The sequence below is a fragment of the Phocoena phocoena genome, chromosome 19, assembly GCF_963924675.1.
Source record: "Phocoena phocoena chromosome 19, mPhoPho1.1, whole genome shotgun sequence".
Classification (NCBI taxonomy): Eukaryota; Metazoa; Chordata; class Mammalia; order Artiodactyla; family Phocoenidae; genus Phocoena; species Phocoena phocoena.
Genome location: NC_089237.1, coordinates 11,203,134 through 11,229,549, shown reverse-complemented (window position 1 = coordinate 11,229,549; position 26,416 = coordinate 11,203,134). Strand labels below are relative to the sequence as shown.

Here is a 26,416-nt window from a genome sequence, read left to right as displayed (position 1 = left end):
CTGATGATCAATGATATGGATAAAGAAAGAAATGGAATACCATTCAACAATAAAAAGGAATAAAATACTGGTACATGCTATAATATCAATAAACCCTGAAAACATTATGCTAAGTAAAAAAAAAAAAAAAAGCCAGATAAAAAAGACCCCATTGTTTGATTCCACTTACATGAAATGTCCAGAAAAGACAAATATACAGAAAAGAAAGTAGATTAGTGGTTATCTGGAGCTGGGGTAGCAATGGGATTAACTATAAATGGGCACAAGGGATCCTATTAGAGTGATGGGAATGTGTTAAAACTGGATTATGGTGATAGTTGCATAAATCAGGGGATTTACTAAAAAACAATGAGTTGTACACTTAAAGTGGTGTGTAAATTACACTCCAATAAAGCTGTTGGAAAAAGTACAACAGGGCTTTCCTGGTGGCGCAGTGGTTGAGAGTCCGCCTGCTGATGCAGGGGACACTGGTTCGTGCTCCGGTCCGGGAGGATCCCACGTGCCGCGGAGCGGCTGGGCCCGTAAGCCATGGCCGCTGAGCCTGCGCGTCCAGAGCCTGTGCTCTGCAACGGGAGAGGCCACAACAGTGAGAGGTCCGCGTACCGCAAAAAAAAAAAAAAAAAGACAAACCCCTCAAATGCCCTAATTGGATATATAAGTGATAGTACAAAACCCACTTTATTTTCAAAATGTCATGTTTTCTGCATTGACCCAACAATGAGGCAGGCGGGAGAGAACTGTTTGTTGTTGGGCTACTTAATTTTGCTACACTAAAATTCTACTTTTTTTTTTTTTTTTTTTCTGGCTATGCCATACAGCTTGTGGGATATTAGTTCCTGGGATTTCCCCAAATTCTACTTTTTAGTAGATGTAAAATTTTCTATCTTCCCATTTTTCCTTTCTTTCCCTTAATAAACCAGTCGTTTTTTTCCACTTGGAAGTAATCTATTTCTTGGTTTTCCTGGCATCCCCAAAACTCATGCTGCCTGGGTCGGAGGGGCCTTACACATCGTCTCCAGTGCAGCCACCCTCCTGGCTCACCTCGCCCCTCACAGCCCTCACTCTGCCTGGTGTGCGCTCCCTGCTACCCAGTTCGTCTCGGGTTCTGACCACCGGGCGGTTCTTCGGGATACCAAGACCGCTTTCTCTGAAGCTCCCGCCCAGCAGCTCTGACGCTAGCACTTCTTGGTACCAGACAGATACATGTAATTCACCTGAATCTCATGAGTTTTCCATTATCTAAAACAGTTACCTGTCATTCCAGAGCCTTCTCTGCTCCAGGCTAAACATCCCAGTTCCTTAAAGTGCTTCTCACATGGCCGCCCACTCCATGTCCCACCTCATCCCCTCAGGGTCTATCACCTCCCTTCTCTAGATTTGTCTATTTTTGGAGCAGTCATTTCGAAAAGTTGACCCAAATTAAATTCAGTTTACTAAAATACTGACTTTTTCCACAGGGGCTAGTGTTCCTATCAAATTTTCCAAATCCCATACTTACACATGTGATTTCTGGGGACCACTGTGAGATCTATATACATAATTCTGATCATCTGCATTTAGCTACTCAGCCTGTCAAGACCTTTATATATTCTAGTATTGGGTTCACCTCAAAGTTTTCTCAATATGAGCAAATTCTTAGTTTAGCTCTCATTACTTCTAATAACAGTATCGTTACTGTTGATCTGAATTTCTGAAAACTTTCTGCATCATTTTGCTCTACTTTCTATGGTTAATTATTAAACGCATCCTTGTTGTAGCGGAAGAATGGTGCCATCATAAAGATCATGCAATGGTGAGGCGAGTTGTTGGTGCTGTCACATCTAAACTGACTCCTGCTATACCTGGAATAGAAGGAGGAGCATTCTGGCTGCGATCCCAGTGGTAAAAAGCAAAGCTTTACAGCTCTAAGACATGCTACATGGCACACCAAATTGACCTGGGCCATCATTAATGGAAGTAATCTTACAGATCTCGCAAAAGGACCAGCTGACGACCTTCTTCAGGTAAGATGAGGGACAACCCTTCCTGTGGCTTTCCAGTTGTACCCATTCTCCATCTTGCAAACACAGCACATCCATCAGGCTTTGTACTACCACTCCCTTTGGTGGAAAGCTGCAGCTAACAGACTTACAGAGCAAAGCATGGCTGGTGTTCCTTGCCACTGATCCAAATACTGCCTCCTCTGTGAAGCCCAGCCCGTGGGTCCTCCTCCATGGAGTTGGCCCCAGAATCTCCAGCTTGCCGCGGGCTCTCTCCTCTCTAGACCACTATCCACTCACAGGCATTCACTGACTGCCCACTACACGCTGTCCACACAGGAGAGGAGGCCAATCAACCTCTTACCAACCTCTTACTGAGCGTCCACTCCAATCTCAGCTCCAAGAGGCTTGCAGCCTAGTGAGCTCAGGCCTTCCTTGTTAATGGTTCTACAGATATGAACCTGAGCCCCCTGATCAGTTTTTACTGATCAAGACACCCTGATCAGTGTGTCTTGAGGACACACCATCTCGTACAGTTAGTCTTCTCCCATCACCACCCCCTAGCAACTGGTGTGGTACACACCACCAGCACTCCAACACTTGCTGGTGGCTGGCATGGAAGTGTAAACGTCACCGCATACCTGTACAGCAACCCAGCAACTATAGCTGGAAACAATCTGGCTCCATCCCCTATTTAGGTACTAACCAAGCTACTAAGTGCTCAGCTTTACTGTGTGATGTAGTGATTTGAGTCAGACTTGAGAGGCCACTGTGAACCCTCTAAGTGCATTAATTCTAAATACCAGACCTACGAATGCCCTTCCAGGGCGGCACTTGGAGCACACCAAACTTGTGCCCAACTCAGTCTGTGAGGCTCCCGGTTGGGATGCTGTCCCCCACCTCGTGTGGCTGGCTCCTTCTGGCCAGGTGGATCACCCTCCAGGAGACAGGCCTTCCTGGCTGCTCAATCAGAGAAGCACCAGTAACTATGTTATGGCTCCATCTAGCACACTTTGTAATTTCATATTTTTAAATTTATGTTTTCATGTTTCCTTCTCCTGATAAGAATGCAAGGGCACACACCAACTCTTTGCTGAATGAATGAATGAACAGTCCAAGAAAGAGATGCCTGGTTCCTAGGCGCATCTAAGCTTAGAATCTCAGATGCCCCTCTCAAAAGTAGGCATCTCACGTGTGACTCATTGGCTTCTAGTTCAGAAGACATGCTCAGATCAGCGTGGGCGAGTGCTGTCTCTGGAAAGAAAACCCGGCACAATGACCAGGCGGTTTGGCGGGTGGAGCAGGCAGGAAGCTGGCTTTGCCACTTACAAGTGACTGAGCAAGACACTCAACCTCCTCTTGTCTTGGTTTCCAGGGTCTGAGATGGAGATGGTGCCAATAGACACTCCCTGGACTGGTGTGTGGACCAAAGAGCCAATGCACCTCTGACAGCTTGGGCGCACCAAGGCCTGTGCCAACACGGGTGATCAATGGGGCTCTGAGTCCTGTATTGAGGGACAGGTCTAGGGACCACAGCTTAGTGTAACTGCCCCCCACCCCAACATAATGAAGCAGCGCCCACTGCTGGGCTATAAGGGAGAGGATCGTGTTGCAGAGCTGGACTTGAACAAGCTCTCAGAGACAGGTTAACAAGAAGTAGACTAAGAAAGGAGGGAAGCAGTGCCAGCTTCAATAGGGACAGAAATGGGATGAGGCACTGACTCAGCCTTATCTTCTCCGTCACAGGCCTGCTGCAATAAGCGTCCCCGGAGGCACCAGCAAGACTCAGGAGACAATGTCACCACAAGGAAGGCCAATCTGAGAGTAACTGGTAGGCACGCGCTGAGCCCCCAGTAGCCTTCCCCTCTCACCGCCTGACGCCTGCCTTCGATTAAGAAAAGCCGCCTGCACTGCCATCTGCACCCCCAGATCTCACGGATTCAGCGTCCATTAGAGACCCATAGACACATTTTCTTCAGGACACCAGGGGGGCGCTGAGGGCATCAGGCGCCAGGAGATGAAATGAGTGCTGCAGATGTTTAAACGCCTTGAGCGGCCCTGTGCAGCCTTTGCTTGGATGACAAAAGGCCAGGATTTGGTCTCACTGAGGAGGAAACGGACTCTCTCTGCACTGTCAGCAGGTGCCCCACGGAGGCCTCGGGAACCTCTCATGCTCCCCGGGCAGCTCATCCATGGCTTCCTCCCAGACAAGCCTCCTTCACGCTGGCTGATCAGCAGAGGCCAGAGAGACCGTAAGGGGTGTGGGGACCCACCCTCCTTCCCCTTCCGACCTGAGCAGGATCAGAGCGCAGAAAAGCCCGGTCCCGCCCAGTCACTCTCTCTGGTGGTGGCACTCCAAGACCAGGCTGATTGATGCCTGCTTGTGGGGCTGGGGAGGATCTGTGACTCTGTTCCACCTCAGTGTTCCCACATTTCTGCCAATTACTCACATTCTCTCCACTGCACCATCTCTTGGGGTTTTGTTTTCCCCACTCATTTCCAAATTAGCTTCCAGTGAATCATTACTCTTCTTCTCAGCGACTGGCAGGCGTTAATGAATTACTGATTTTCACCTTCAACCAGCCAATACAATATATTTATGTTGGAAAGAAAGGTACTTTTTGAATCAAGACTGGTATCTTTTGACAGTTTCCCTTTGAAACATAATACATGTGTACAATTACAGCTTGACAGCAGAGTAAGTTCTAATCACAGCTCCCGAGCAGCAGCCACCAGCCCTGGACCTCTCTGCCCATGCCAGCCCCATGGGACGCCGCTTCCCCTCCTGCCACGATGCTGGAACAGGCCACTCGGCAAGGCCCGGGCAGTCAGACACTGGGCTGGCTACTTGCCTGCTGGCGCCTCGGTTTCCCCATCTTTGGAATGTGGACAATAATAGCACCTCCCTTCGAAAGGCTCTAGGGAGGACTAGAGAGTTAATATATGTAATGCACTTAACACAGTACCTGGCACATAGCAGGTGCCCAATGAACGTCACCTATTATCCTTCCTAATTCTCAACTAAAGAATCATGGGTTACCCTGTATTCTCAAGCCACAATTCATGTATATTTTTACCTCTTCCTCACTGTATCCACAGGACTCAGATGAGACCAGGATTCTTTTTTTTTTTAAATTAATTTACTTTATTTATTTTTATTTTTGGCTGTGTTGGGTCTTTGTTGCTGCGCATAGGCTTTTTCTAGTTGCAGCGAGTGGGGGCTACTCTTCGTTGTGGTGCGCGGGCTTCTCATTGCGGTGGCTTCTCTTGTTGTGGAGCATGGGCTCTAGGCGCGCGGGCTTCAGTAGTTATGGCACGTGGGCTCAGTGGTTGTGGCTCGCGGGCTCCAGAGTGCAGGCTCAGTAGCTGTGGCGCATGGGCTTAGTTGCTCCGTGGCACGTGGGATCTTCCTGGACCAGGGCTTGAACCTGTGTCCCCTGCATTGGCAGGCGGATTCTTAACCACTGCGCAATCAGGGAAGCCCAAGACCAGGATTCTTAAGATGGAGACTGCAGCTAAGTTAAAACGTTCAAGGTTTCAACCGAAAATCAAGCTCCAAATCCAGGCTCAGCTTCAGCCACTGCTCCTGGACTAAACAGGGGCTAAACTGCTATTCAACGTTCTGAGGAAGCAGGACACAGCAATTCACTTTATTCAAGACAGTGGATTGTCAGTTATTTAAAATATGCTGTTTACACAATAGATGTTAATTATGAATAATTTTTTGGTGTGCTCTGCGCCTCCAGTGATCAGAATACCAAGTAACAGCCTCATGGAATAGCTTCCACGGCTTTCTGATTCCCGGGAGCTTTCTGAGTACCCTAATATTTCTAGCACGGTTTAAGCGTTTCATTACTTTGTTTCAGGGCTGAAAAATGTCCCTTAATTTCCAAGCATGGATCTTACTGCCAGTCTCTCAAAGGATTCAGAATATTGTCAGAATATAAATATGTACCACAGTGGCAACATGCCTATTTATCAGGCTGCTGGGTTCGCTTAGATAATTAGAAATCAGGAGACTTCTCAGAGAAGGTTCACTATAATTTACTTCTAGACACAGCAGCTTAATTAGAAAACAAATTCCTTGCCTAGCTTTAAAGATTGCTAAATAATTACAACACACACACTGCCCACGTAGTCTCTTTGATCTTGTGCTGAGACTCTAAACAACACATTCTGCACATCTGGCAAAGGTGGCCGAGACTGGGCAGGGGTTAATCCTTGATATCCTGCGGAACCTGATGCTGAGCTGCTGCACAGAGGCAGCTGTTTGAAACAAACCACATTTATCGAAGAATTACCATGCAGCGATTCTGAAGTGTGTAACTTTTCAATCAATTTCTCCAGTGATGGCAAAGAGGAGGGCGATGACAGGATCGGGCTGCATTTCTGACTGCCTACTGGCAGTAAGGGAAGGTGCTGGAAGATGGCTGGAAAGGCAGGTCACGCAGGAGAAGCCTGGTGCCACCCTCAAGTCCCCATGCCTGACGCTCCCGACCCCGAGGCTCTCGGGGGCTCCTTGGATGGGGTCGCCTGCCATGCAGCGTGCAGGGCAGTTTCCCTCACCAGCTCACGCTGACATTAAGAGCCGGCGCCGGTCCTAACAAGCTGTGGCCCTGGAAACCTGGGTGTGCACAGAGCCACACGCAGGGGAAGAAGTGGCAGCTCGGGCCACGTGCCTGCCATCCCGGTCCACACACGCCAGGCCTCAGCATGGCCACTCGCCAGGCTGTGCCAGGACCATCCTTCACACATGCAGAGCAGGCGCCCGGGAAGGGAAGGGGTGGGCAGAGGACCGGATGGACATTATTCTTATTTTCTGCAGGTCATTAAACTTGAAGGAAACAAAACCCAACAACACAGGCCAGTGCCCCTCCTGTTTTGTTTCATCTCTGTATTGTGACTTGTCACCCCAGTCAGGTGGTAGGGTGATCAGGGACACCTTCACACTTAGGGGTGACGGAGGGGTTCTCAAGTTTAAGATTTTCCGTGTGGTGAGCTGAAACCAGAGTCATACTGGATGCAAAATGCCTTAAAACGCTCGTGAGGGCTTCCCTGGTGGCGCAGTGGTTGAGAGTCCGCCTGCCGATGCAGGGGACACGGGTTCGTGCCCCAGTCCGGGAAGATCCCACATGCCGCGGAGCGGCTAGGCCCGTGAGCCATGGCCGCTGAGCCTGCGCATCCGGAGCCTGTGCTCCACAACGGGAGAGGCCACAGCAGTGAGAGGCCCGTGTACCGAAAAAAACAAAATGCTCGTGAAACCAGCAACATGTCAGTGGCAGCCCCATCATCGCTGTTGATATGTCTCCAGGAGCTTCCTGACATGGGTTTATCCATACCATCCACACAGCCCACGCCATCCACACACGGATACTTTCCATGCAGGAATACTTTCTTAGGTGCTTCCTTGCTGATAGAGTTTCTTCCTCTCCCCCACCAATCGACAGTGCTTAGGATTTTGTTAGGAATAAAGAACTGCTAAAGAAAAAATGAAACGGGACCAAGGGATTGAGCAAAAAAGCCAATTTCTGTTTGGTCCTATAATTGTAAGTAAGCACAAGTTATCCTGCCAATTAACCTGGACCCACGAATGAACTGCACTGGAAGCCCATGTGAGGATCTCACTTTTCCCCCTAAAGGCTCAGCTTGCTCAGTCACGCCACCAAGAGGGGGGGGTGAACCTCCCGGGGAGAAGCATCCACGACGCTCCGCTGAACACTCCCTGCACCTCTTCTGGTGAGTCACAGCCACGTCCCAAAGGCGGGCGGGCTTGTGCAGAGGAGGGACATCCAGTGGACAAAGGGTACTTGATATGGTGAGAATGGCCATCCAAGGAGAGGACTGCCGACAAGATGGAGGAAAAGGGTAAATCAGCCTGGACCGCCTGGCCCAGAGCAGCAGTTCAGGCACTCAGCATGGCAAGGATTCACAAGTAAGGAATCACCTCACACGACAGTTCCCGAGTGGACCTGCTTCACCAACGTGCAGGTAAACATCACGATGAGTTATGACCCTGACGGAACCCCAAGCAGCCCCAGCGCAGCAAGTGGAGACCAAACACAGCCCCAGAGAGGCGGATGCCAAGAGCTTGCTACATCCAAGAGCTGCATATGTTGACCAGAAATCTCCAGAAAATGATGATAAAATAGGTGAAAAATAATGAGACACTGTCCCCAGGAATGTTCTCTGAATACAGAAACCTCAGCAGCCTGGAAGACTCTATTGAACACAGACGTGCTGCATTTCTCTCTAGCCTTGTAACTGCAAAATCACATCTGCTTCTTGAAATTTTTTCTTCTTACAGACTGTAAGCACAGTTGGGGAAAAAAATCTAAAAATTAAAAAAACAGAATAGCATTTTAAATGGAAAAATCTCTCAAGTAAGCTACAGAAATTAAGAACTTGTATCTACTCAGAAATAGATCTCACGGTTCTAGTGGCTGGGTATCTTAAGGAGCTGCACATCTGGATTTCTACTAGCGCCATATAACTAAAGTTTGGAGTTTGTCCTGGCATAAAACATAAACATAATTCAAGCCCACACATTCACTCTAACCTTGGCCAGGCTGCGAGGGGAGCAAGCCACCTGGCACCTCCAACTGAAAATGATGATGTGCGTGCATCTCAGCTGAACTATGCTTTTGCTAAGTTGTATTCAGAGAACGATGACTCAGACCCAAATCAATGTACCTTGAAAAGGTATTTTATTCACAATAAAAACTCGAGGTTTCTAAAATGTCTTCTTCTTACTCTCTTTTTGTCACCACCATCACAAACCCACCCAAATGAAGCTCCATCTGGGGGGAAAAGTGTGGTTCATTCTGGATGCTTGTAGCCTGTCCCAACTAATCTGGACAACGCGCTTTTCTAAAACGCAAACCCCTCTGGAATGGGAATGATCCCTTTTTAAACTGCACAGCTAGCTGGACTTTGGGTACACAATCTTCCAAAAGTTGTGTGGCAGCATTCACCTGATGGTGGACAGGGAGGGTGTATGAAAGACACTTTCCCCCTTCAGTCTTTATCAGAAATCCAAATGGCTTCAGAAATGCAAAGTAGTGTTAACCATTATCCCCACTGCAGCTCGGCGGAAAGTGGTAAAACAACAGAAGTATTTGTGGGTTGACGCCCACAGAGCCGACAGTACCACATGCTCCTCAGTCCGACCTGTATGACAGGGACAGATGTGGGGGTGACAGGGGTGTGCCCAGCGAGTGTGACTCCTGAGGGTGAGGCCAGGACCCCAGCCACATCTGTCCATCTGCAGTCTTCCTACCACATCCCCTTCCTCGCCTCCATTCCCACTCAGGATGCTATTCATGAAGTTTTTCTTTTTAAATTAAAACACACAGACTCCCAGTCTTTTAGCATTTCGCCAGTGTTGTAGTATCACCTGGCACAGGAGATGGGGAGATGGAGAAAAGAGGACCCTGTGAAACAACCTTCATAGGCCAAAGTGTAGACTCACCAGCTGAGAAAGTCACTTAGCCCTGGGGAAGGGGAGGGGTCAACACTGGGTGTTTCCAGGAACACTGGTGGCTGCAAACTCTGAAGTCCTGATTTAGGAAAATTGTGCTTGATGAAAAATACTAAAATCTTATTATATAAGGGTGTTTGCTTCTATATTTCAATCCTCATTAGCCAGTTTAAGTAGTAAGAATAAAGGTTTCTCCCCAAGAAACAATGGAGCACATTTCATGGTAGAAAGACCACTCCCCTCTCAAATTCTGTTCTCCATTTCCTCTGGTCCCCGCTTCCCCAGTTCAGGTGTTTCTGCTATGACTTCCTTTAGTCATTCTGACCTGTATCTCTTACAGGGTATCTTATTTCCCCCACATTCTATATTAATCCTATTTCTGAAGTTGTCGTATAGTACATTGGTTTGCGGTATGCGGCGCTATGATTTTAGCATGTGTAGGTTTGTGGAACCAGCACCACACTCAGGATAGTGAACATTCCATCACCTTCATAGCCTCTCTCTATAGTCCTGTTCTCTGACCCTGCAGTTCTGTCTCTTCCTGAATGCCACATGAATAGAACCAGATCTGTGTCACCTTTCACTCCATGAAGGACCTCTGGGACCCTTCGTGGCTGTGGACCCAAGGGCCTCCCTTCCCCCTGGCGGTGGTGCTCCTCTGTATGGATGCAACACAGCCTGTTTATCCATTCACCCCCAGGACATTCTGGTTGTTCCTAGGTTTGGATGGTGATGAACAAAGCTACTATAAACATGCTTGTACAGGACTTTGTATGAATCTAAGTCTTCATTCCTCTAGGGTAAACCCCCGGGACTGGGACTGCGGGGACATATGGTAAGGTATGTTTTTTGTTTTGTTTTGTTTTGTTTTTGCGGTACGCGGGCCTCTCACTGCTGTGGCTTCTCCCGTTGCGGAGCACAGGCTCTGGACGCGCAGGCTCAGCGGCCATGGCTCACGGGCCCAGCCGCTCCGCGGCATGTGGGATCTTCCCGGACCGGGGCATGAACCCGCGTCCCCTGCATTGGCAGGCGGACTGTCAACCACTGCGTCACCCGTGAAGCCCGGTAAGGTATGTTTAAAGTGACAAGAAGCCACGCACTTCTCCAGGGTGGCTGCACCGCTCTGCTTTTGCACAGCAACGTGTGGGAGTCCTGCCATCCCAGTTCTCACCGCACTCGGTACCGCCAGCCTTTTTTTGTTTCAGTCATTCTAATAGGTGTGCGATGGTGTCTTGCTGTGGTTTTAATTTACATTTCCCTAACAGTTAATGATTTTGAACATCTTCTCATGTGCTCATTGGCCAACCTTAAATCCTCTTTGGTAAAGTGTCTCTTGTCCATTTTAAAATTTGTTTTTTTTTGTTGTTGTTTTTTTTCCTTATTTTTGAGTTTTGAGATATCTTCATATATTCTGGATACAAGTCCTTTGTCAGCTATGTGATTTGCAAATATTTCCCCCAAGTTTGTAGCTTATCTTTTCTCTCTCTTAGCAGTGTCTGACAGAGTAAACAGTTTAAATTGTGGTGAAGTCCAATTTGCCAATTCTTTTCTTTTGTGGATCAGGCTTAGGGTGTCAAGTTGCTGTGCACACTGTAAGTCTGAGAAAGTGACTGGATAGGAGCTGGCTGTCTAGACACCAAAGTCTGGAAAAGGGAGGGCCTGTGTATGGGAAAGACCACGGAGAGACGTCCAGAGACCTGGCCGCCAGGCGGGCCTGACACCGCCAGGCGGGAAATGTCACTGAGGAAGCTGAACCAAACCAAAGCCAGGTTCCTCTTCAGTAATATCAGGGGGTTTAACTAAATAACCTAAAAAAAAATATTTTTAAGTTATGTGATTTTTAACAGCTCTTTTTAGTCTGGAGAACTCGGAACATGTGACACTGTTTGTCTGGGCCCACCTGCACCATACAAGCACAGCACAGTCAGGGACGGTCACAACCATGCTAAGTGACCCGGCGGGTACACCACCCAGCATGTGAGACAGGGTCTAGGCTGCGTTCATGCTTCAAGCCGCCCCACCCAGTGGGAGAAGGAGACAACCCAGCCCTGCTCACAAAATATTTACACAGAACAAGAACCGTGTGAACTGGTCACCAGACGTCACCTCGCTAGGAAAGAATGTAACTTTATCGAAGTTTTAATGGATAACGGTTTATTTGAGAATTACATGTCTATGGAGATCTGTGGTACAGGTAACAGAGGCTCTGTCACTCAGAAATGGAGAGAAGTAAAGACCCACAGACACAGCACAGCAGTGCTGGTGAACGAACTCTGACGGGATGGCTTCCAAACTCTGAAATCTCATCAGGGAATCGAACCAAACAGTCCGGATAACCAGGCAGATCTAGCATTTTCTTATTTTCTAACTTCTCTCCGTGTGATGTCTCTCGATGGTTGCCTTGTTTGTCCAGCACTTGTAAATGGTTTTCTTGGTTTCAGCCCACCTTGGAGGTGAAGCTGGCTTAGAACGGGGAGGAGCAGCTCCCCTGAGCGGCAGGGCGTTGAGCTGTCTCTAGAAGACAGCTGTGCGAGCGTGACCAGGACAAGGCAATCGTGGAGCCCAGTTAAAAAAGCACTCAGCGCCTGGCCACCTGGCCCTCTGCTTCCCGACTGCAGTGACCCCTGGTGCACCGGGCTGCCCAGCACAGAAAGGACTGGGGACACGAGGCTGCAACACGTTCTCCCTACCACCTGACACCAGATTGCACCAGCACTCCGATTTGGAGAAAACCAGCAGCTGCACATGCCCAGAGCAGCACAGTTTCGAATAGGAACAAGAGTCACCGGTGTGCCTAACACTACATATGGGGGTTGGGTGGGGGCACACGGAGAGCCAGACCTCTGCCCTCCCTGACCCTTGCGAATGTGACACACTGAAGTCTACGGTCCCTGCTCTGACCGAGCTAGCACAACCAGCTCCCCGAACACAGCTCTGCTGCTGGTCCCAATCCCGACCTCAAGTTCCCGCTGCTTCCCACCCAGCCTGCAGTGCCAATCTATTAGCGCATCCTCCGGCCCTGCCTCAGCCAGCACTGCCTTTCCAGCAATGGCTTCAAAGTCTCCTCAACTGTGGGTCAGTGGTAACCAAGACCCAGATGTGGGCTGGTCAATGGTAACCAAGAATCAGCTGTGGGCTGGGCAGTGGTAACCAAGACCCACTCTGAGCAGAGGGGACCACCAGGTCTTCCCATTTGTCCTGCTGGCACTGATCAATGTTACACTAATTCTTTCTTGTCACAATATCCCATTTTGCTTGCAGACAAAAGCATCTTGAAGCAAACAGATGCAGTGACCAGTCACATGATTTCCTTAAATATTTATCCAAAATTTAATGGAAGAAATTATACTCGATGAACCATTTGCAGGTATCCTAATTGTATTTTGTTGATTCTTTCTTTTAAATTTATTTGTATCTATGTTTTCCATGTCTATATTCTTATAAAAAAAATTAAACAAGATGGAAAAAAATCAGTCCCTAACACTGCTCCTCCCTGCTTCTTGCTCCAAATTCCACTTTCCTACCCAGAGTGAAGTGTAACTATTTCATTTCATGCCTTGTTGATATGTATACACACACACACACACACACACACACACACACACACACACACACACAGTTATGCACGGTTTCAAACATGTACTCGGCAGCCCACCATGGGTGTTGGTCTTTAACAACATGTCCAACAGGCCACTCCCTGTCAGTTCAAGGGTAGCCACCACATTCTCTGTATTTGCCCGTGAGAATGCACGTGACTGAGTCCACTGTGCCCTTACAGTGGGTGTTCAGGCATAATATTTTTGTGTATTTCCCCTGACACACAGGCAAGTTGTTTTCCAGGAGAGAAAACTAGATTTGCTTTTCCTACCTAATGTAATTAAAATCAGGCTTTAGCTGTTTTAGCACAAGATTTTGTATATCAAGACTTTGGAAACAATTTGCATGTTAATTCTAGAAGAAACGGGGTTCGGAACAGAAGCGTTAGGAACTACCTAGGTGAATCAGGATGAATGAAATGAACACGCAAACAAATAAAAAATGCAGGTCAAGTTTAGAGCTGTGAGATGGTGTACTGACACAAAGAGGCTCACGACAGGAGCAGACAAGCCAGCCCTGTGACCTGGGAGGACAAGGAGAGGCCGAGCAACCGCAGCACATCATGAAGGACCCCTCCTGCAGGGACCACTGCATCTGCCCTGAGATAGAATGTAAAATTGGGGGTGGGGGGATGGAAGGTTGCAGAACGTGAAAGGGAACATTGAAGAACATCGGGAAGATGCTAAGCTGTGATCTGACGTTTGCAGCTGGGGAGCAGAGTGATGATCTCTATGTGCAGAGTGATGGATCTGTATGGCAGTGACCTGTATGTGAAGTGATGGGTCTGTATGTGTAACAATATGTTTTTACTTTGGCTCAGTGTTGGAAGTATTTTTAAATGTTCAAAAGGATTCAACTTTTATTCTTTTCATTTTAATATGGCCCCAAATTTAGCTGTGTTCTATGTAACAATCACAAACATGGCCTTAATCAGAGAACAAAAGAACAAACCCACATGAAAGGGAAACAACCTGTGCGGACAGGAAGTACTTCTGAGAACCAAGAGTGAAAAAAGGAGACTCCCCTCACACCAGAAGCCACAATAGTTTAAAAATCTGACTTACTTTTCTATCAAATCCAGTGTGACTCCAGGCACCAGACTAACGCATTTCTGCATGCAAAACCTGCAAAGAAAGAAAAGAAAGTGAATCACAGCAACAGGATATTTAACAAGAGAGTGCAACAGTCCCACAGAAAAAGCAAAGAGAGGAAGGTGAGGATGGGGATTGCCACGGTGAAAAAGTAAACCCTGTTTTTCTTAATTCTGTCAGCTTTTAGGTTTATGAAGAAAATCTCCCTGCAGCCTCTCAAAGGGGCAGGAACACCGAGCTGCAACCGCAGGTCTCCAGTGGAAGGAGAGAAACAAGTCTGCGGGATGGCGGGGCAGGGCCCCCACTGTGGCAGGGGCTGGGGGCATGTGCGCACAAGATTCCACAGGACAGGAAGGTTCCACCCAGGTGATGAACAGGCTCCACTTTTCTATTTTTCCTTTAAGCAAGTAAGCTGGGGAGAGTGATGGAAGAATCAGCGAACCACCCCCAGGCACACAAAAGAAATTCGTGAGAGAAGACAAAAGTGAATTCAATTATATCATTTTAATTATCATAAAATCATAGGAGTCAGAGCTATGAGACTTAATCTTCACTGCAGAGCCATCCTGGAGAGCTAGGGTGGGACTGTCCAGGCTTCACCTAATTTGTACACACCAACAAGAAGTCTTGGACCATCTCTTTCTTCCTGTCAGGGCTACTGCCACTCAGCAGGACAGAATCAATGGTAGCATGGAGTGAAGAGGCAACTTAGTATCAGTCGCAGGAGAAATGTAAAACATTTAATTCATCGGCTTTAAAAATTAAGAACAAATGACGCCCTCCATAAAAACAGCATCAGGCACACAGCAAATACACCCACAAAATGCATTTTTGTATCACTAGTGGATGTGAGAAGTGGAGGAAGGTCGGAGAATACCAGTGGGCTCAAGGGAGGGGACGAGTACAAGGAACCGGCCACATTCAGGACACACGGAGTGAGACGTGTACAGTGGGGTGGGTGGAGGTGGGGGAGAAAGACAAGGAGACAGAGAGAGACCCAGAGGCTGGAAGACGACAGACAAGGCCGTGAAGACGGCGTCTGGTGGGCCACTGGCTCCCAACACGCAGCCCTCCAGCGGGGGGAGGGTGGGGGGAGGGGAAGAGGGGACTCTGTGCACCCTGCCCCGCCAGGCTCATGGCCTCGGGGAGCAACGCCTCGCTCAGCCAGCAGAGGAAGTTATCTTCCTGGCTGTGGCTGCGGGGGCTGGTGCTCTCTATTCACGGAGCAGAAGAAACATAAATGAGGGCTGTGTTTGCCCTACACAGACAGAGGCCCTCTCCCACCGGCACAGACGGCTGGGCTGACCAGCTGTTCCACCGGGCCAGTCAGTTCCTCCAGACAAATCCTTCTGTTTACTCCTCTGGCGGAGAACTCGGCCCGTCCGCTCCCGCGCATCACCGCAACTGCCGAACCAGCCCACATGCAGCTCTGACAGTGGCTCCATGTGAATCAGGATCTCTCCGTGGATAGAAATGGTCTATAAGAAACACATTTTCCAGTCCAATTCTGAGGCCTATGCAAACAGGGCTGCTCTGTCATCTTTCTCTCTGTAACGCACTTACTGATTGGACCTCTGCCTTCCCATAACGATAGTCTGTGCCAGACTAATCCTTTTGTCAATAACAACAATAAGCTCTGGACAAAATATAAAAAACAACCACTTGAAAGCACCAAAGAGCAAACAAATACAGGCAGAAAGGGAAGCCATGACCCTTAAAAGAAGAATAACAAGGTCTGTCTTAACCAGCTTTTCCCAGGCGTGCTCCCCAACTCACACAGCGCCGGGGACACTGCTCAACGGAAAGGAGATCAGAACCCCAGGCTGCCAGGAGCTTCAGGGGCAGTCTTAGAAAGGAGGAGTCAAACTCTGTGAGCAAGCTTTCCTAGGACCCTGGGCTGAGCCCGGCACTGCACAGGCATGGGCCCAGACCCCGAGGAGCCCCGGGGACACCAGAGCTGAAGTGCTGAACACAATGGGCAGAGGTTTCCACAGTTGCTCACTAGCAGACATGCATGCAGATGGGGACAGCCAGTGCCACGTTAGGGGGCTATCAACACCTGGGGCTTTCCACTGACACCCTGTGGGGTGGTGCCTCAGTTACAACCATGGTCCAGGATTCAGAGCCTCACCCCAGAACTAGGAGCAAAATCAAAGGAGACCAGTCCTACAGCTAAGAGACCTCAATCAATGAAACCATCTACAAGAACAGAGCTAAATACTCCTCAGAGGAAGATAACAGAATCCAGACTTTCTCAGTGTCTCATCCACAATAGAGAGTATTCTACCTAAAATCAAGAGAAAAATTGTTAATAAAACCAGATTCATTGCTGGCCACATTTTGGAATTAGACTTTAAAATTATAAAAATAATTATTAACTGGGAACTAAGTATTATGATAAATCTGCTGAAAATATAAAGTTCCATTAAGAAGGAAATTAAAAATAGGGCCATGATGCAACTTTAAAATATCTATGATATGGTTATATGCATTAAGAGCAGCATGGATAAACCAGTGACTGACAATCCACAAATTGTACATCAGCCAATATTTATTCCTTCGCACCAGGCAAAATCACAGGCAATAAAAATGGCTTGACAATCCCACAAAATTGGATATTAGTAATTATGACAATAAACACAACAGCTGGCAGTCGGTTAGTGCTTACTCTTGGTGCTAGAGCTCTCATCAACAGGCTCTGGCCACTTCTGAATCTTCTTTGTCCAACTTGCCCTTTCCGAACTTCAAGTGAACAGTTACACAGCACCAGACCACTGCTTACTGCCTGCCTGCTGACCCTTCAGGCCAGGGTTTCTCAGCTGTGCACTAAGGACTCTTAGGACCAGATCATTCTTTGCTGTAAGGGCAGCACCCTAGCCTCGACCCACAGGATGCCAGCAGCACCACACCCCAGTTGTGACAACCAAACATGTCTCCTGACACTGCCTAATGTGGCAGAGTCACTCCATTGAGGCCACAGCCCTAGGCCAGGCCCCAGTGTCTCTCACATTTTCCAGAACAGTCTCTGCTTCCACTCTTGCCTGTGCTTCCTATTCCTCTCCCAGGAATTCTCTACCCAGCAGGCAAAGCAACCCTTTTAAGAGGAAATGCTGTGATAAGTCATCTCATCTTGACCCTCCAGAGGCTTCCTGCCATGAAGGATGAAATGCAGGGTGCTTGCCTAGCCTCCCAAGGCCCTGCCCTGGGCTTCCAGTCACTGCTCTAACTTCACTTCCTCACTCTCACTCTGCTTACCCAGCTCCATTCACCCTGACACACTTCCTGCTCCTTCAACACGCCAGGTACAGCCCCACCTCAGGGCCTTTGCGCTTGCTGTTCCCTCAGCCTGCAACACTCTTGCCCCAGATAACTGGAAGGTTTACTCCTTTGTTTTATTTGGACTTCTACCTTCCCTGACCAGCCTAAGGAAAACAGCACCTTCATTCTCTACCTGCATACCCTGCTTTTTAAAAATAACATTTCTTGCTACCTTATTATATATTTGTTATTGCTTGTCTTTATCATAGAAGATAAGCTCAATGAGTACAAGGACTTCTCTTATTTTGTTCATCAGTGTGCCCCCAGTACTTAGAAGGGTGCCTTAATATATAGTTTTGATAATCCATAAATGTGTCAAGTGAATACGGTATAAGATTAATTTCTAATATTTCACATATATCTTTTTTTTCCTGTTGCTCTTGAAAGTGAGTGGCTTCAAGATTTTTATGCAGAACAAATTAATTAACGTTAAAAAAACTCAACTGTGTAACCTTGTACACTATCATATAACTGTTGGATGCTATTGTTTCTGAGAATGGAAATACATTAATTTTTTTTCTAATTAGAAAACTCCCCACATATTTACCATAAAAAATTAAAAGTACAGAAAATTACAAGTAAAAATTACCCCCAAACCTAAGATAACCATTAACATTTTCACATTTACCTCTTAGAGAAAATTGAATCATGCTGATTTATTTTGTTCTAGGAGTCACAGTCACTGGAACATCCCAAACAATACAGATGTGTGTAATAGAAAATTAAGAGTCTGTCCTGCCGCCCCATTCCACTGCTGACCACTGCTGACTGCTCCTCTGCATCCAGAATGTGCCCAGCACACGTGCACAACTAATATCTACCCTTGGGTTTTGTTCAGTTTTTTTCTTACCACAAGAGAATTTGCCATACACACCACAGCTGCGGTTTGTTTTTTTTTTAAACATTTGTTTTCCAGCATTTTCCAACATTCAACAAAGTTGAAAGAATTTTAGAGTAAGTTCCTGCATCCCACCACCCAGGTTCCACCATCAGCATTTGATTGCATTTGCTTTATCACATCTCTGCCTCTCCGTCCATTAATCCATCTCATTTTTGGTGCGACAGAGGATATGGTACACTTGCCTTTAAATTCTTCAGCACACATACTGAGATCTCAGTATGTTTATTGTTTTTATCTTTTGATGTAAGATTACATACAATGAAGTACACACATCTTAATTGTTCGTTCACCGGGTTCTGACAAATGCACATGTCCGTGTACCCAAGCTCCTACAGGGACCACTACCAACATCCCAGGGAGTTTTCTCTCACCCTTTCTCTGCCAATTCCTACTTCCTCCCATTGCGCCCAGAGGCAAAAACACTGCTCTGATTTTTCTACTTATTTTCATTCCTCTGTTCTAGAGTTTCACATACATGGACTCATCAAGTATGTACTTTTGTATAAGTCCTCTTCCAGTCAGCATAATGTTTTGGATGTTTATCCATGTTTTTGTTTGTATCATGAATTTATTCTGTTTTCTTGCTGACTGGTATTCCATTATATGAAAAGACTGTAGTTTATACATGCTGTTCTGTAACTTGCCCTTGTGTATCATGGACAATATAAAAGCTGATGCATAGAACATTACCTTTTTCATGAACATAAGTGTGCTGTCCTCAGGATGCATTCGTAGCAATGGAACTGCCTGAAGAATGGGTACACATATTGAATGACCAGTCACCTGATGGCTCTCCAGAGGCAAGTGCCATTTACTGTCTCATCAAGGCTGAATATACCCACTTTTTAACTTCTGGAAAATACTGGGTTTATCAAAATAAAAGAAAAACAAACCCTCTGTTCTACTGATAGGTGAGAAATGACACATCATTGGAATTTCTTTGATTATTATTGAGGTTAAATGCCAGCTAATAATTTTTCCAGTTCTTTGTATTTTTCTTTTGCTTGTTTCCTGTTTATGCCCTTCTTGTCTTATTGAGTTTAAAAGTGCTTTATACATTAACGGAACCAACAGTGGTTTTGTTATATATTACACAATTTTTCTCAATGTATTATTTTAAGTTTTGTTTTTTGTTTTCTTTGCCATACAAAACTTAAAATTGGTGTTTAATAAAATCTATCACTTCCTTTATAGCTCTTTAAGTCTCCTGACAATTTTTCCAGTACTTTTGTAAGTTTTCCTTTTTACATTTAAATCCTCAGTATATTTGGAGTTTATTTTTTCAGGTAAGAGGTAAGGATTTAAAAAATTCAAATGGTTAGCCATGTGCCCCATACAGTATTGAGTAATTCATTCTTTTTCCAAATGATAAATTCTTATACAGCAGATTCTGTTTCTGGAACGCTCTACTCTGTTCCATGGCCTCAAATGTCTGCTCTTACTCCACCTGAAACTTCAAAATGCATTTTAATAACAAGTAGGACAAATTTTCTTTCACACATTTTTTCAAAAAATTCTCATGGGACTTCTCAAACATTTATCCTTCTACTTGACCTTTAAAATTACTTTATCAATATGTGTCAAATTTATGGTTTAATTTAAGGAGAATTTATATCCTTAATCTTCTGGCTCTCACCATGTAATAATAATGTGGTCAATCCCTCCATTTATTCAAATATCCTTTCGTATCAATCAGTAAAGTTTTATGGAATTTTCTATACATACGTCCAATACACTCTTAGCTTGTTTATGTTTTGTTTTGTTTTTTTTTGGCTGTGTTGGGTCTTTGTCGCTGCACGCAGGCTTTTTTCTGGTTGCGGTGAATGGGGGCTACTCTTCGTTGTGGTGCGTGGGCTTCTCATTGTGGTGGCTTCTTTTGTTGTGGAGCTCGGGCTCTACGTGCGTGGGCTTCAGTAGTTGTGGCTCGCGGGCTCTAGAGCGCAGGCTTAGTAGTTGTGGCGCACGGGCTTCGTTGCTCCGCGGCATGTGGGATCTTCCCAGATTAGGGCTCGAACCCATGTCTCCTACACTGGCAGGCAGATTCTTAACCACTTTGCCACCAGGGAAGCCCCTTGTTTATGTTTTGTCATTGTTACTGCTGCTACTGTGAATCAGATTTACTTTCCTTCCCAACATTTCCTTACTGGCTATTTTTAATATATAAAAAGGGTAACAATTTAAAGGAAATTATTGTGAAGTATACCATATACATATGGTATACTACTTATGTATATAAGATACAGATGTGAGTTTAAGGAACAATAAAGTAAATATAAGCACCACACAGATTAAGAAATAGCACATTACAAAATCTAAAAGGCCCCATGTGTCCCTGCCATGGTGTCTGCTCCTGCCCCCTCCCCAGAGGTAGCCTGTACTTTTATGGTATTTATTTGTAGTCACTTAGCATCAGTGCATGATGATAGCTGCTAGTTTAGAAGGTTTCTCTTAGATAAAGGAAGTATTCTTCTATTTTTATTATAAGGTTTTATTAAAATTCATTTTTAATTTTATCAAATCACTATTCTTCTCTCACCTATTAAGATGATGCATTATATTAATAGGCAGCCTAACAGAAAGTCATCAAGACAGTCCTGGAATGAATCTCACTTGGCCAAAGTTTATTCTTCTCTTACTATACGGCAGGATTCTAAATGCTAATATTTCATTTTGAACTCATCTGCAGTGTGTGTCTGTGTATGCATATGTGTGTGCCTCTGTGTGTGTGTCTGTGTCTGTGTATACACGCTGCATTGTCAGGCTTGGTACCTCAGTCATGGTAACTTTATGAAGAGAATGAGAAAGCTTATATCAATACTTGTTGAAATATGGCTTATGCTTACATACTATTTTATTACCATTTGTTTTATTCCATATTTCAAGGATAATCATCTATATGTTGAATCTTCATTGTTTTATTTTTCTTGTTTCTCATTAGTTTTTACTGCTTTCTGTTTCCTGTACTCCTGACCAATTTTAAGGTCATAAACTTCAGAATTAAATTTGATTTCTTAAACTTTCTCTTTGCTAGTTCTCTCTTCATCTTGATGTACTGTTTTGTCAATCTCAATATTTATTCATTTTTTTCAGAGACCATTTTTCTGTCATTTCATTGAGGATACAAAGCATATGCTGCCTCCTTTCTGGAGCCCCTGTAACCACACCTGAGTTTATGCTGATGAGGTGACTCAGGGTGGCGGCTGGTCACCAGACAGACCAACACTGGATAACAGCAGGGAACTTTCAGCCCCATGCTGACCTCCAGCCTCTGACCTCAGGAGGGAAGGGGGCTGGAGACTGAGTTCTAAAAAGAATCTTGAACACAGAGATTCGGAGAGCTCCCGAATTGAGCTCCAGGTTGGTACTTTGTGGAGGGGGTGTGCCCTCCACTCTCTCCCACATGCAGGTGACCCTCCCCTCCAGTGAGAAAGAGGGGCTTCCCCAGTAGTCTTGCTCTCAGCACTCCCTGTGCAGGTCTAGCCTGCACCTGGGTCAGAGCTGGGAGACACAGGGCAGGAAAAGACATGCAGGACTGATCCCCACTATGAGTGTTATTCACGGTTTGATTTCAGTCCCCAAGGTGCCGCTCACTTTCTGGAGTCCTCGGGTATCTGCGTTCTGAGCAGAGGCTGTACTGAGTGTGGCCGAGTCCTTCTTATGGGCCGACACTGGGGTCTCCACGGATGGAGATGTCGCGGAAGCTTCACAGATCAGACTATTTTAACCAAGTCCTTCTGAACATGAAGCGCACTGCCAGAGATGTCAGGCTTTTAAAGGAATTTTGGGAAACAGCTCAAAGTGGCAATACACTATTAAAATAAGACAAGCAAATTCTGTGACATTTCATTTAATGTAGCAGGTTAAAAAACAAAGAAACCCACATGAAACAGTGTGCCAATCATCTGGTATTTGTAACTAAATTAAAAAGCATGCCATGTGTATTATTAGGGAAAAAAAGTAGAAAAAGAGACTTTTGTAATTTACAATCTTTAAATAGCTACCACTTTTAAATGCACAGAATGGCTCACTCTCCTCAGAAGCTTCTAGACCAGTAACCAGGACAAGACACAAATGAGGTTCAGGAGCCAGCTGTCTCAGTTGCCCTCTAATGCTTCAGAGGCAAGCATCTGAATGATGGTCGGAATGAGCCTATCCCGTCTGTCTTGTTCCCAGGGCCAGAGCCTGGAAGACATCCCAGGGGTCCCTTAAGTACCTGCCCAGTGAAAGCAGAAAGAACTTTCAAGGGAACAGTGCTAACTCTGCAAGGGTGCTGTCATTTTGGTTCAGAAGAGGTTAAAAGGTCAAAACAATTGTCATAAGGAAAATGTCTTTTAGAAAATGCATATTTAAGTATTGGAGGGTAAATATCATAATTTCTGTAATTTACTAAAAATAGCCATAAGAAGAAAATGATAGAGCAAGTAACAAATGTAAGATTTGGGTCATGAGTACAAGGGGGTTTGTTTTATTATTCTCTTGACTGTTTTGTTAGAATGGCTGAAAACTGTCCTGCAATGAAAAGTAAACAGAGAGAAAGAGAGGTCAAAGCAGATGTTCCTACGTTGATGAGTCAAAGTCAGGAAAACACTCCAGGGAAAGATCTAATTTCTCAAAACCTGAGCAGTTTGTTTCTGTTTTTGAAGAATGTCAAGATGTAAAGAGGGGCTCCCAGCCCCTCCCAGCCCAGCTCATCTCCATGGTCATTAAGAGTCGGTCCTGACAGCAAAGCCCCTGTACTGATCTGCAAAAGCAGAAAACCAACACTCTCTCCTAAAAGTGCAGCCCTCTTCCACAGAGGTGACACTCATGACCCCCAATCACAGGAGAGACGCAGAACACATAACAAGCTTCCATGGAGTTCTTCCAAACTTTCCAGACCCTGTTTCCATGGAATTCACCTGATAAAGAAGTTAGAATCCTGCTTGCCCAGGACAGCCTCACATGCTCCAGCCTCCTCAGTCTGATTCAAATCTTAAGGTGTAATTTTACCTGATAAACTGAAAACAAGGACTGTGTTTACACTGCCTACTGACAAAGCTGAGGAGTGAACACATACAAACCTGCCTGGAGGGAGCCGGCAGTCAGGAAGGGGCAGCCAGAGAAAACAAGAATTTCACACGGAACACACAGAACCCCAATCCTCTCACCCAGGGAACCTCCCTGTGAGCCCTGCTGCACAGTTCTGATTTAGTAGGTGTCTTCATGCGCTGGCAGTGCTGAGGAATGGTTGAGAGGTGGTGGCGGAGGCTGCTGTCCCCTGGGAACCGAAGTTCTCTAGTATAAAGGGAAAACAGGGCCAAATGGCTGAAGGGAGTGTTTCCCAGTAAACACACCTGTTTACTCACTCTCACACACCGCAGCCGGGCCCTCATCTGTCCTTGTCTAGGATACAGGATGGCCTCATGGCAGATCCAGAAAGTTAAATTTATGTAAAAATTAAGTGATTTTTTTAAACTAAAGAGCTGAACACCACTTAAATTACAATCTTCCACCGTATTTATTCTTACTATATTTTTCTTGCTGCCTGATGTGCCCTTTCTGTATTAAGAAGCTATGTCCTTGACCCCCAATCTTTCCTCTACATCCAAAAGTTCACTCTGGGGGTCAATTCATGCCTGTGTGCACAAGGATAGAAGAAATACAGGCGAACCGAGGCCACCCCTGCCCCAGTGAATGAGGAGGGCAGGTGCTGCAGCACCAAATTCCATACCACTTACCATTCAAGTGACAACTTCAGAAGAGCTGACCCTATTTAAAAACATAAGCCCATGACACGCTGAGAGCAGCAGTGCTCGTGAGCTACACAGCGACCTGCGTGGATCATTTTAGAATCAGTCAGTCCCTATTACAGGGGACTGAAGCTGATGTCACTGCAGAACTCAGAAGTCCCGGCGCGTCTGGTGGCCCCAAGCCAAGCCCTGATTCTTCTCCAGACACAAGTGAGAGAAGAAATTGGCTGGAAGGAATTTTAAGCAGGATGGGAGACCAAGATGAGCTGTGCAGTGTCATGCTCCTTCCACGATCAAAAGATACAAATAAACCCCTCCAGCGAGTTACAGACACTTTACTGGAATAACGCAGACGTTCATTTCTCTTCTTTACTATGTAACCAGTAGACTTCTCCCTGCAAGGAGACTCCTGAGAGCCGGAGGCTGGCTTAGAAATTCAGTCAGCAGTTAATTCAGTGTTGTGCATGCCTGGTCAGTTCAGACTCGGTCACCAGGCTCCCATCGCGTGTGAGGCCGCACTCCAACCCCGGAGAGAACAGGAGCTTCTCAGCTGCAGCTCACCTCCCACCTGCCAATAGCACGGCAAAACCCATGCTTAAAAACAGCCACAAGGGGCTTCCCTGGTGGCGCAGTGGCTGAGAGTCCACCTGCCGACGCAGGGGACACAGGTTCGTGCCCCAGTCCGGGAAGATCCCACATGCCGCGGAGCAGCTGGGCCCGTGAGCCATGGCCGCTGAGCCTGTGCGTCCAGAGCCTGTGCTCCGCAACGGGAGAGGCCACAAGAGTGAGAGGCCCGCGTAACGCAAACAAAACAAAACAAAAAAAAACAGCCACAAGAAGGAGTCTCTGTAATAAGCCCCAGGTGTTTTAAACGTGGGAAGTTCTTCCCGTTAAAAAAATTTGCATTCTCTGACTCAGTTTCCAGGTTGAACTCCTAAATGACTCCTGGGAAGAAGAACACAACATGGAAAAGAGGCAACGGGTTTGGTGTTTTAGGGCAGAAGCTGTGAGCCGAGCTATGACTCCTCCATCTGCTGGTCCTCCTGGCAGTATCTCCAGGGATTCCAGGAAGATTAAGATAGGGACAATGTCATTTATGAAGTACCTTCTGTGTTCAGACAGCTTCTTCGTTTGCTATTATTATTCCTAATTCAGGGGAGAGAGCTGAGGTTCAGAAGGTTCTGAAACTACCCAGCCAGTTACGTGGCCAAGCATGAGAGCGCACCTCTGCAGCCACGTGCCACAACATTCACACGGGGGCTAAGGCCACCGGACCCAAACTCAAAAATGATGTACCACTGTGCTCCTCTAGACAATTCAATGCATCGTCTCAAACTCAAGCAGTGAAAGCAGGAAGAAAAGAGGGAACAAGTAGTAAGATGAAAGCCTATAAAGAGAGACTCCTCCAGCTGTGCGGCGGAGGCCACAGGTGGAGTGGGAGCCACGAGGCAGGGTGAGTGGTCCAGCCATTGGCTCAGGAGAGAACTGACAGAAGTACCTGCACATCCCTGTCTAACAGGTAAAATAGAGGCAACAGAGAAGTAGCTTAAACAGCAAACAAATGAGAAGTGTGCACATCTCAGGTCCAGGTTTGGTCCAACCTGTGCTCATTAACAAAGGCCAACAGCAGGAATACTATAGTCAAGTCTCTCCTTCCTGCCTGGACCACGGCTGGCATGCCAGCCGCCCAAGTCTAGTCTCGGGCTGCAGTCTATGCAGTTGTCTTCCTCGGGATTTAAATCTCCCTGCTTTTTAGGTCTCATATTTAAGGTTGGACTGACTTTGTACCCCCTACCCCCATCCTCTCCTGTTCCTTCTAACATCTAAGCTCTCCCTACATGCTTTTCTGCACTCATGTCTCCACTTATAGTCAAGGAAAAGAAAACACCCAAATATGTTTCTGAACATTAATAGCACCGACATGATTTTAATTCTTGTAAGACATTTGTCAATTAAGTACCCCGATAAGTACCAGATATTCCAGCTGCTTTATGAACCGTGAGTCTGCGCCCATTAACTTAGAGGCAGGTGGACACGATGATAACATTGCTGGTCTGAGGACGGTGCGGGGAACAAGCAGAGGCACCAGGCCAAAGCAAGTTTCTTCTGCAGACCAGAGCCTGGCAACGCCAGGTCAGGTGCAGGGAAGGAAGCCCAGACATTTCATTGGCTTCTCCGTGCTCTCACGGTGTTGAATCCACCAGAAAAACAGTTCCCAGGGGGCGGGGGTAAGGAGGAGCTCTGCTGAGAAACTGAGCCAATTCCTGGTATTCTGGCAGCAAATGAGCGAATTCAGGTTGATTTTCCAATTATCTTTTAAATGT

General features: G+C 46.4%; 1 protein-coding gene across 2 annotated transcripts in view; it reads right to left on the bottom strand.

Moving 5' to 3' along the window:
- Nucleotides 1–26,416, bottom strand: part of RPTOR (regulatory associated protein of MTOR complex 1) — a 343,232-nt gene that overhangs the window by 115,391 nt on the left and 201,425 nt on the right. For both annotated transcript variants that reach the window (XM_065898159.1, XM_065898160.1), the window contains exon 7: nt 14,118–14,177. In XM_065898159.1, the coding sequence (XP_065754231.1) occupies nt 14,118–14,177 (60 nt within the window). The remainder of the gene's footprint in view (nt 1–14,117; nt 14,178–26,416) is intronic.